The sequence below is a fragment of the Camellia sinensis genome, unplaced genomic scaffold (assembly GCF_055761805.1).
Source record: "Camellia sinensis isolate YWXY unplaced genomic scaffold, ASM5576180v1 Unanchor1, whole genome shotgun sequence".
Taxonomy (NCBI): domain Eukaryota; kingdom Viridiplantae; phylum Streptophyta; class Magnoliopsida; order Ericales; family Theaceae; genus Camellia; species Camellia sinensis.
In genome coordinates this window covers 23,050,757-23,063,045 of record NW_028128987.1, presented here as the reverse complement: position 1 = coordinate 23,063,045, position 12,289 = coordinate 23,050,757, and the positions used below count along the sequence as shown (strand labels likewise).

General features: G+C 35.4%; 1 protein-coding gene across 1 annotated transcript in view; it reads right to left on the bottom strand.

Annotated features, from left to right (window-relative positions):
• Nucleotides 1-1,414: 1,414 nt before the first annotated feature.
• LOC114286458 (metal tolerance protein 4) overlaps nt 1,415-12,289 on the bottom strand; it is a 30,287-nt gene continuing 19,412 nt past the window's right edge. Inside the window, exons 6-7 of the mRNA XM_082911003.1 lie at nt 2,027-2,157; nt 1,415-1,882 (exon numbers count right to left, since the gene is read on the bottom strand). Of these exons, the coding sequence (XP_082767129.1) occupies nt 1,703-1,882; nt 2,027-2,157 (311 nt within the window). The 3' untranslated portion in view covers nt 1,415-1,702. The remainder of the gene's footprint in view (nt 1,883-2,026; nt 2,158-12,289) is intronic.

Genomic DNA, 12,289 nt, shown 5'->3' with positions numbered 1-12,289 from the left:
GATAGATCTTAGATATAATGAACCTAAGCAATACGCAATGATTGATGTCATCGTCATGGGCTGTAGGCCGAAAGTCATCCTAATAGGCCGTGCTCTAAAAAATAACATTAATTCAGTCTGAATTAATATATACATCAAAATATTACAAATTTATTTTTTTAATACATATTAAATAAAGGAAATATTTGGAACCTCACAAAAGAGGACCCTCATTAACCTCCACTGATACATTAACCATTGATGTGTTTGAATTTTTTTTGAGAATTGTGTTTAACAATGACATGAATGGTTCAGATTATTTTGGAGTTGTGGGGGTTGTGTTTTGTAGGAGTCTCTATCATTACTGTTAAATAAATTATCAATCAAAATAGCTCTCGAGCAGTCTTCATGTGAACTATCCATTTTTTTTCTCTCTTTTTCTAAATTCTGAACAAGGGACTAGTTGAACATGGCACAAGTGTCACATGTACACGGGACTTACTATTTTGTGTTTAGGAATAAAAGAAAGATATCAGAAATTAGATTGCTCATTTTAAATTAATGGAACTTAAGAATGGTCACGGGTCAAGTTTAGGGAGAGTTTATAAAAATCCGTCCTCACCTTCTATCATCTCGAAGGCAGGACAAATCGGGGGATGAAAGCGGGGCGGATGTGGGAGGAGAGACAGGTTAATTTTGCAAAGAAAAATGGGTGGGTGCTCGAATTTCGTGGGTCGAAATTTGGGTCGAATTCAAAGAGAGGGAGAGAAGAGAAGAGAGGGGAAGGAGAAGAGAGGGAGCCGGGGTACTGGTTCTGCCGACGTCCTCGTCGCCTCGCCGTCCTCGCCGTAGCTCCATCGCCTCGCCGTCCTCGTCGCCTCGCCGTCCTCGCTGCAGCTCCACCTCTGCCTCGCCGCCACACCTCCGCCCCTGCCTCAGCCCCGAGTTTGTTGGCCCCCTCCCCTCCCCCTCCTCTTCCTCCCCTCCCCTCCTCCTCCTTCTTCCTCCCCTCGTCTTCTTCTTCCTTCTGCTGAAAAAAAAAAAAAAAAAAAATACAAAGATCAAAATGACGTCGTTTTGATCTTTCGACCCATTCGACCCACGAATTTTCGAGCTACCAACCGGGGTTGTTTTGCAAATTGAAAAATAAAAATATTAATAGAAATTATAGATGTTGATGAGTAGCAAATACGTCAAATTAAGTGAAAATACTCATTCATTACTGCTCAGTTAATAAGTCAAATAATACTCCCACCCTTATCATTTCAACTCCAAGTAATGCATAATATCATTCAACAGCGATATTTAAAATTGTTTAACCACTGTTTGGTAACAATTTTTTTTTTTCTTTTCAAAAAATAAAATATAAAAAAGGCTAAAGAAGGGGAAAAAACAAAAAACAAAAACAAAACTAGTAGTACTTAAAAATAAGGTATCACTGAAAATTGCCTTTACTAATTTATTGAAGACTGAAAGCAGCCGAATAAATCGCCTCATTTGCTAGTATTTCAGAAGACTCATTGTACAGTTTTCTCCATACAACAGGCACATGAAAGTGACTTATATATAACAATTAGATCCGAAATATGGAAGAAGATTCGAAGTCCACTCATGCTCAAACCAGAAAAGTTGTTTACTATCCCTAACATTCCTATCAAGCAAATTTCCAGGCGGCCAAATTTTGAAGCATGTAAGTAGTAACTAACATGAACTGAAAGAAAAATCAATCCTCTCTATTGGGCAGCCTACTGAGAACAGAGTGCTCTGGTTTGTGTTGACACTCATAATCAAGATGAACAAATGCCCTTTCAACTTCAGGAAGTTTCTCTATCTTCATCTGCAGGGTCTCTCCTATGGCATGTGCTTCTTTCAATGGTAACTCTTCAGGAAGTTCAATGTCAACCTGTGTTTTCAACAAAGTTATAAGAAATAACATGATCGAGACTCTGCTCTCTCACTAGCAAAACATTCAAGAAAAAGGAGTGCTTGGAGCCAATTCTCCATTAATAAACCAATAACGGAAAACTCTACTATTTCCACTACTGACCTCTACAAAATACAGAACACCAAAAGTGTAAGCACGGACTGTGTCAATACGCTTGACTTGGGGATGCCTTATGACGAGATAAGTCATCTTCTGCAAGACTTCAGGGGAAGCTGATTGTCCCACAAGTGACACTGCATCAACAAGCCCATCTTCGATTTAAATCTCCCAAGAAATGGATAGTTAGCGCAAGTAAACGGTACAAACATTGTAAAATATGCTACCAAATATACTCCAAAAGTTTATAAAAGAAAATATGAGCTCTTGAACACAATTAAAGCTTTCCACCTTCATTTTCAAAATCAACATTTTTATCTACAACTTACCCCCAAGTTAAATCCTCACCAAAAGTGGATTAAACCAATTGTATCTTCTTAGACCCTACTTTTCTTAGATTTTGACACCAACTAGCATTCAAATTTTGCATCAGCTTAAACATTAGGTCTTCATATACAGAATATTTGGTCCACCCCATAGCTCACCAGGTGGAATGTGCATGTTCCCCACGTGAATACTGAGGCACTTAATGTCCTTTGTTGAATCAATCAGTTGGTTTAAGTTCATCCGTGATGATATGGGTGAAAACCTTCAGGAATTCATTTCAAAAATAAAAACAAAGCTCATAAAAATTGCTTTGGGCTTTCTTATTGAGAAGCTCTTTCTTATAGATGGGGTTATACATCCAAGATGGTTGATAACTTTTCTCCATCATAATTGTCCCAAAGAACTATACTGTCAACTCATTTCAGCACCTTATTTTTCTTTTCCTCACCGCAGCTTGCTTTTGTTCACTCGTCTCGAGAATTTTGAATCATATTTTGAACTTCCAATTGAACTTGATGTCCAAAGAAGGATTAATCAAACCCAAGACAAGAATTTTACATTCAGATTGCGACACCAACTAGCATCCAGATATTCAGCTTATGCATTAGGTCATAATATAGAATATCTGGTCCACTCCTGCAGCCAATGAGGCAGAAAGTGAACATCCCTTGGCTGAATTGCATGTTCATTAGATATTCTTTCCTGAAGAAGATTAACCAACCTACAATTCTTCTTCTATTCTTAATTTTGCAGTACAATAAAAGTTAGCAGACTAATGTTGTGTTTGGTTGGGAGATTTAAAAAGAGAAAGGGAAAAGGTGTGTGAAATTATGTGAAATTTAAGCATATTTTATTCACATTTCACCTATCTTTTCCATTTTCCTTTCCAAATCCCTCCTCAAATCCCCCAACCAAACACAACATAAGTATTCACCAATCTTCCACTTTATGGTAAATTTTGTTAGATAATTTTTAATAAAAAATAATTGTTCAATTCTTTGTTGTTACAATTTTCAATGTGGTTTAAACATTTTGGTTATAATATTTATACTCATTATTACATTTATTATACCAAAATTTAATGATTTAAGGTCATGTTTGATTCACAAGATTAATAGTGAAGTATTAATAATCCTATTAAATTAGTGTGGTATTCACTATCCAATTGGATTAATATCCATTGGATTAATAATCCCACCCCTACCCCATTACTAATAATCCTACAAATTTGTTGGATTAATTATCCATTGGATTAATAATCTTAAACCAAAATGTTAAAACAAACATAGGATAATTGGGCCCACGGATTAATAATTCCAATCCCATGCTCTAATCCACCCAATCAAACATGCCCTAAATGTAATCGTAAATTCTCGAACATTTTGCTTTTATTGGTATTTGGGTAAATTACACTTTGTCCCCTTAAAGTTTCACCCATTTCCCACTTTGGCTCTTTAAGTTTGATTTTTTCCATTTTGGCCCTTCATGTTTGCAATCTTTCCCACTTTGACCCTTGCAATCCTTCTTAATTTACTCCTAGACTAACTTCCATTTAAAAAACTAACAAAATCTGCCACATCACCAGCACATCAGCTCCATGTGTGATGTAAAAAATTCACTAAAGATGCAAAGATTTTGTTAGTCTATAGCGAACTTTTTTTTCAAATTTATTCATAGACATTATTACATTATAGATGCATTTAGATTAGATGCACCTTAAAAAAAAAAAAAAAAAAAAATTGAACTAAAAAAAGAAAAAAGTTTACTAAAGACGAAAAAAAAAATGAAAATATACTAACTCAAACACCTGTATTGTCAATTCTGAAATGAAAAATTTACTATTGTTTTTTTTGTTTTTTTCCATCTTTAGTAACATTTTTCTTTTTTTAGTTAAACTTGTTTTTATTTTTTTAGATCCATCTAAGCTAGATACATCTATAATAATGTAATAATGTTTATGAATAAATTTGAAAAAAAGTTTACTAAAGACAAACAAAATTTTCAATTTTTTTGTTTTCTATTTTTCATTTTTTGCATTTTTAGTGAATTTTTTACATCACATGTGGAGCTGATGTGTTGATGATGTGGCAGATTCTGTTAGTTTTTTGGATGGAAGTTAGTCTAAAAGCAAAGTGGGAAGCATTGCAAACATGAAGAGCCAAAGTGAGAAAAATCAAACTTAAAAGGCCAAAGTGGGAATGATTGCAAACATGAATGGCCAAAGTGAGAAAAATCAAATTTAAAGGGCCAAAGTAGAAATGATTGCAAACATGAAGGGTCAAAGTGAGAAGGATTTCAAACATGAAGGGCCAAAGTGAGAAAAATCAAACTTAGGGCCAAAGTGAGAAATAGGTGAAACTTTATGGGGGCAAAGTGTAATTTACCCTTAGTATTTAATTCTCATCTATTTCAAACCTCTATATATATCTATGGTTTCATAAAAGATTAGAGACACCAAAAGGTGATTTGAAATATGACATGGTTTGAGATAGTTTTTCACATATATATATATATATATATATATAATATACTAGTAAGAAATGCCCATGCAAGGCATGGCCTTTCTAAGGTATACATGGCAATCAATAATTATGATAAAAAAATACTTGATATTTCTAAAAATATATATATTTTTAATTTGATCTATAATGATATGGCATGATAAATGTCAATTTTTTTTATTTATCATATACTCAATTATATAGGACCCAATTCTTCTGTCACATCAGTGTCAAGTGAATTCGTGAGTTTAAAACATTTTTATAATATAATCTTATTGTAGTTAATAGGTAAATGTTATATAAAAATTATTTTTTTACAAAAAAAGAAGTTATAATCAACATCACAATGGGTCATAACCCAAACTCCACTGGAGGCGTATTCAATTTTCGATCATAACCAACATAATAATTATAGTAGGTCATAATCAAGTCATATCCAACATTGCAATGAGTCATAATTAAATATCACAAAAGAGCATAACTGAGACACATGGCACAATCTTTTTTGAGCCTTAGTTTTGTCCAAACTATTGATTCCTTTCAAGTCATCACACGATATTTATATTGATATTTGAGTCAAAGTTGAAGGTATAATATTTTACGATTGATGAAAGGTACCACCTAACATTATGATTTAGTGTACCAATACGTACATAATAGTTTTTTCTACCAGTAACTTTTCCTCCATCAAAGAGAAATGATAAATTTGTAATTTCAGTGATCGAACATATGCAAATTTGTAATTTCCTTGATCCAACATATGCAAGACAATTTACTGGAAAGGCTATCATTGGTGAAATAAGAAGCAGCACAAAGGCAAGGAAAAACAGGTCGAAAGTGAAAAAAGGGCCTTGTTTTACTGTAGCAATAGGCAAGAGCCTCTTATAGTATATATATTGTCTATTTTGAGCAAATTCGGTTCATGACTTGGTTCAAGTTTCCTGATGGTCGTGAACATTGGACAAGAGATGCTATGAGTAAACTGGATTTTATTTTGGAACTGTTTTACTCCGCTAACACCTTCACAAAGGGAGGAAAAGTAATTTTAGAACAATGACAACCTGGCTGCTAGACTCTCACAGGCTACTGTTCTAAACTCCAATTTAAATTTTATTTATATCATATTTTGTTTACTTAACAAATTACGTTCCGTATACTATACAAATTCCTAAAATGCATGATGATTAATTTAATTAAGTGAATTTTATCATAACATCTGTGCTTAATATTCTGTTTATGGTTTTGCTAGATTAGCAAATTCTATTTCCTTTACTTGTTGGCATATTTGGACTATTTGGAATAGAGTTTTATTAGAACCTAATCGCTACGAAAATGGAGATAACTAGAATGCAAGCCAGCATAGGTTTCAGTCCATGATGACTCCATTTACTAAGTCTCCAAGATTCATTTTGGCTAAGAAGCAACAGACACAAGATGAGGTGATTTCAAAAAAATAGGGACACAACAATAAATCATTTTTTCTTTAAATATTTTTAATTTCTATGTAATATTACATTAACAAATAATCAAATTAACAAAAACTAATACTAATTTTATATTTAAAAAAAAAAAAAAAAAAAAAAACTCACTCTTAAACTAACTTATTGTTTTTCCTTATATATGGAAGATCTACTAATTATTTAAATCTAAGCAAAAAGTAATAAGTATTCGACATCCAACATCATCTATCAAAAGCACTAAAGAAGAGAAGAAAAAACTAGTTAATTTGTCACTAGAAAACAAATTAATTAAATACAGGGACATGCCACATGGTGTATCCCGTACATGTCTCTGTCATGTCCCTGTGTTTGATACTGCTACAACACGTGTTTTGAAGTGTCAATGCTTCATAGCATTTTGGTGAGGCAGACTCCCCCAAAATAGGAGGGGTTCAAACTAATCAGAGATGAGAGTTGTGAAATATATTATGTTTTGATTATTTTTACCCCTATACTTTGCCTTAATTTTCAATTATATCCCTAGGCTTCAAATAATTTCAATTTTACTACCAAAGTTTTTGAAATCGTATCATTTTTACCCTTGTACACTCACCCTCTTCTACCCAAACTCACCCTCTTTCCTCACCACCACTCAAGCACTTCTATCTCCTTTATCATAACTCCATTTTGCCTCATTTTTACGTCGTTGGATTCACTTCACGGCTTAGTTTTCGTATCACCTCTTACACATGTCTCGTTCTTCCTCTTTTTGCATGACCTCAGAGCTCCAAAAGTTGATAAAAAATAAAATAAGACTTTTCTTCCCGTTTTCGATTTTTCTTCGAGCCATCTTTCGGACTTCATATCTTTCTCAATTCTTAACGGTTCTACTTTATTCTTTTGCCATTCTCTTCACCTCCCTACTTACTTAGTCCTATACTACCTCGCTTTTTCACTTTTCGTGTAATGGGTGGTTTCGGTATGCCAAAAGTTGTCCGAAAACTAACTTCGAAAATTCCGAAACATTCATCTTTTGTTTCTTTCTCCTCCATCTTCCTTATTCTTCTTCTTCTTCTTCACTTATAATATGATGTGGACCATGGTTCTAGGTGGTAATGGAGCTGGTGATGGTGGTGGTGGCGGTTCGGCGATGGTGGCAGAGCTCACGGTGATGGTGGTTGTGGAGCTTGACGGTAATGATAATGGAACTTGGTTGTGAAGGAGGTGGGTTTGGTGTTGAAAGGTGGTGGTGATGGTGATGCTCATGGTGGCGGTAATGAAGTTCGGTAGCGGTGAAGTTGGTGGTTCGGGTGGTGATGTTGGTGAAGTTGATGAAGAGATGATATGTATATATATAGATAGATAATTGATATGGGTTTGATAGAATATTGAGCGAGTGAATTTGGGTTTAAGAGAAGTTGATGAAGAGATGATATGTATACATATATATATGTATATATATTGAGTGAGTGAATTTGGGTTTGAGAGAAGTTAGGTTGGAGAATTGAGTGATTGCGGTGGTGGTGGTGGCAGTGCTTGCAAGGGCGGAGGAGAGGGAAAAATTGGAGGAAGATGAGAGATGGTGAGTTTGGGTAGAAGATGGTGGATTTGCATTTTTCTTTTGAAATTTGGGGCCAAAATGTAATTTTTTTAACGTTTTCCATTTCAAATGTGACGGTAGGGGTAAAAATAATACGATTTCAAAAACTTTGGGGGAAAAAATGAAATTATTAAAAGTCTAGGGGTGTAATTGAAAATCAAGACAAAGTATAGGGGTAAAAATAAAATTCTCTTTTTGATTCTTTCATATTTTCCATAGGGAAAATTCAAACTTTATCGTTAATTAGAGTTTTCCACTCTATTTATGTTGTATAAACTATGTAATCAAGTTTTGAGAGGTTAATGGAATAATATTAAAAAAAAAAAAAAATTCATCTTGTTTGCATAAACTAACTAGAGCTCTTTCGTTGGAAACCCTACCATCCAGAATCGTGGTATCCAAAACTATTGTCGTCATCTTCATAGCCAAAATCGTTGTGGTTGTTGTTGCAGCTCTTGCAAACCCTCAACAAATTAGAATTGCATTTGAAATTACAAACCTAGATAGCAGTCGCCATTCAAAACCCAATCAGCCCTAATCAGTGCAAACTAGATGGTCGCAGACCCAGATTGTAAAGCCTAGCATCGTTGAACCCACGTCATAATCCTTCATCTTTGACCCTTGTCAATTTATTGGACTTGGTCACATCATTAAACCCTTGCCAAAATCAGTCTTCGATCACCAAAAAAAATCCTTGGTCGATTGCGAATCTATTTATCTATTTGCAATGCAAATCCTAATCTTCTTTGTTCTTTGCAAAGAGCTAACCCAATACTAGTAAAAGGCCTCAACCCAACCCAATAAATAAATAAATACAAAATGCATTTCACACTCATCTTAATCATATGTCTGTTGACTCCTCTCTGGTGTCTCACCTTATGAAAAGTTATTTGGTCAAATTTCTAATTACTCATTGTTGTGTCTTCGATTACAAGAGGCCACTAGTTCAATAGTTAAAACTCAGCCTACTAACCCTATGGTTTCAAACTTGAGGGCATCCACTTCGTGCAAATCATGCCAAAGGTTAGGTTTGTACCTAAAGCACATTCGTCTAGCATTCTTACTCCATATAAATAACTATATGATTAAGGACACTACATCAACTCCTCTAGAATTTTTAGCAAGGTTCCCAATCTATCTAGAGTTCTATCAACTTGTGGAGTGCAACTGTTAGACTTGTCCCACATCGTCTCTTTAAGTCACCCAAGCTTTGTTAATATACTTGAGAGGCCCCTCCACTCATTGCCAATTGGTTTCGAGTTCTATGCTTTAACATGGTATCAGAGCCAGAGTACCTAAGGTGCGTTTCCTTGACAAGCAAAGTCCCACATTGCCTAGGTACTAAAGTAACTTGAAGTATATATACATGAGGGCATCCTCACCTAAATATCTAACTTTTGGGGTTGAGTTCTACCCAAGACCGTGTAACATGGTATCATAGGTGGGTCTTGGGTGGTCTATAGTGGGTCAAGTCTCTGCCTGATGTTTAATCTCTCGCCTCTCATCTCTCCATCACTTCCACATGCTATTTGGACTGCATGTGTGGGGGAGTGTTAGACAATTTGATGCAGGACAATTAGGGACAACCACAAAAGTACTATTAGGGACTGTTCTGGGGGCTGTTAAGTGCTGAAATTTAAGAAAGAAGGACAAGAAGAAGATAGATCTAGGAATCACTCCTAGAATCCCTTAGGCATCACACCTAAGGTTAAGTTAGGGTTGCATCACCCAAACCCAAAAGAGGCTTCAAAGCTCTAAAAATTCTATAAATTATCAACTCTATTAAATTATAAGCATTACATGGCTTTATATAGGAATAGGAGATTTCCTAAACCAACTAGAACCAAAAAAGGAAACTAGTAAAATATTTGACTTCTAAAACTAATTTAAGACCAAATAAGAAACATAAATAAAAACTAAGTAAATAACTTGACCCATAAGATAACCCATGGGTGACCCCTACAACCCATGCCAGTAAATATAAAATTACCAAAATATCCCTCACCTAAAAATCCTAGAAACATAAAAATAATCATAAAATAGGACTATAATATTACTAGAAACATGACTATGTATGGTTCCTATCGATTTCACTTTGAAACCATTCCAATTTCCAAATATCGCCGTTTCTTTGAATTTACTCTTCCTTGAGCTTCTTATACTCTACATCACTAGTCTCACATCGTCTCTTTAAGCCACCCAAGCTTGGTTAATATACTTTAGTTGAGAGCCCCACCCCAAACAAACTCATTGTTAATTGGCTGAGTTGGATGCTTTAATAGCAATGACCTCACAAACAGAAGACCAGTTGTGGCTAAGTTGGATGCTTTAATAGCAACGACCTCACAAACATAAGACCAGTTGGTGTCTCAAAATGGTTTGAATATGTTTTGACCCAGTTTCAATTTCAGATGCACATTGGAGAGCATTACTACTAAGAGAAACAACTTAATTGTCAATCCAAAAATTCAACAGTCTTCCCTGGAAAATGGGATAGTTGTTCCAATCCTCTAGTCCCAAAATGTAATTGTATCCTATATGCTACAACCAAGAGGGCTAATATGAGAGGTCAACCTAACCGGAAACAACAAATAGTGGCCTAACACGTTTTAAGTGTGGTGAAGCGAGGCACAAAATGGAAGATTTCTAAAAGGATAGTGTTTATGGTAAAGGGTTGTTCGTGGACTGCGAAGTCTACATCAACGAGCAGTGGATGCTGAGCAAGACCCTCCGTTTGATTTGATACTGTCAATGATAGTCATAAGGAGTTTGTGCAGGGTGATGAGGTTCACTTACTAGTAGTTTGGAATAACATCCTTCAATCTACCTGCACTATTGCGGCAAGGTATGTTGACATGTTATTGATTCAGGAAATTGCAATAATGTAGTTTCAGGGAAGTTTTCCCAAAATTGGGGTTGGCAATAGAAACGCATTTGAATCCTTACAAACCGTCTTGGATTTAAGAGGCAGTTGAAATGTAAAGTGCTAGAGATTAGGGTCAGGGTTAGAAGAGAGAAAGTGTAACATTTGTGCTCTTCAAGTCATTGGAACTACATCTAACTCCTTTGTTGTTAGAAATGAAACCCTTTTAATTGATCTTATAACTTTAATTAGTGTATCATCTTAGTGTACGACTACAACCTTTGGACTGCTTGTTGTTGGGGCTTCATTCTAGACCCTTGATTTACTTTAAATGGGGTTCGGACGAGAGAGTTATGTCCGTTGGTAGCTTGGTCACCTAGACAACTTAGATTGTTCACTCGAGTGCAAGTTTCACCGCTCAAGCGGTCTTTTGACCCTTCTAGTATTGAATTTTGAAACCTGAGATACTGAGAGCATTCATTCTTCGCTCGAGCGCATGATTGGTTGCTTGAGCAGTCTATTCCGCGAAAGTCTGAGATATTGCTATAAGATTTCTTAATAAAATCTGTATATTCAATTGTTTGTAATATAGGAGTACATCGGTTTGTATAACAATCTAACCCTAAGATTGAAAAGGAAACTAGAATAATTACTCAATCCCTAAAATACCAAAAATATATACTACCATATATACATAAAACTTAATATTCTACCAAACACAAGGTGTTTTGGTAGAAAATACTGAGAATTTGCCAAGAAGATACTGAAATCGAGTAGCGGTGTGAGTCTTAGTAAAGAAATCAACAAATTGCAGAGCCGAAGCGATGAAAGAAAAGGAGATAGGGCTAGATTGCAGATGCTGACAGACAAAATGACAATCAATCTCAATGTGCTTCGTCCACTCATGAAAGATAGTGTTACAGGCAATTTGAATAGCACTGCGATTGTTACAATGGAGAGAGGTCGGAGAAGACTGAAAGACACCCAAATCAAACAAGAGATAGCGAAACCAAACAATCTCAGCAGTAGCATGAGCCACAGCACGATACTCACCTTGTGCAGTAGAGCGAGTAACAATAATTTGTTTCTTACTTTTCCAAGAGATTAAGGAATCGCTAAGAAACATACAAAAACCAGATGTGGACTTTCGATCAGTAACATCACCACCCAATCAAAATCAGCACAAGCCACCAAGTCCAAAGAGGAAGTAGAAGACAACAGTAAATCCTGAAATATAATACCCTGGAGATAGCGAAGAATCCGAATTAAAGCAACCCAAAGTGTAGAACGAGAAGAAACGAACTGGCTAACCACATGAACAACATAGGCAAGATCAAGGCAAGTAACTGTCAGATAGACTAAGCAACCCACAAGTTCTCGATATAAAATGGGATCATCTAGAGGGACACCATCAGTAGTATTAAGCTTCACATTAAGCTCAATTGAGGTTTCAGAAATCTTACTGTCAGTAAGACTGGCACGGTGAATAACCTCATTTGCATACTTGGATTGAGACAGAAAATAGCTCTTGGGAGAAGA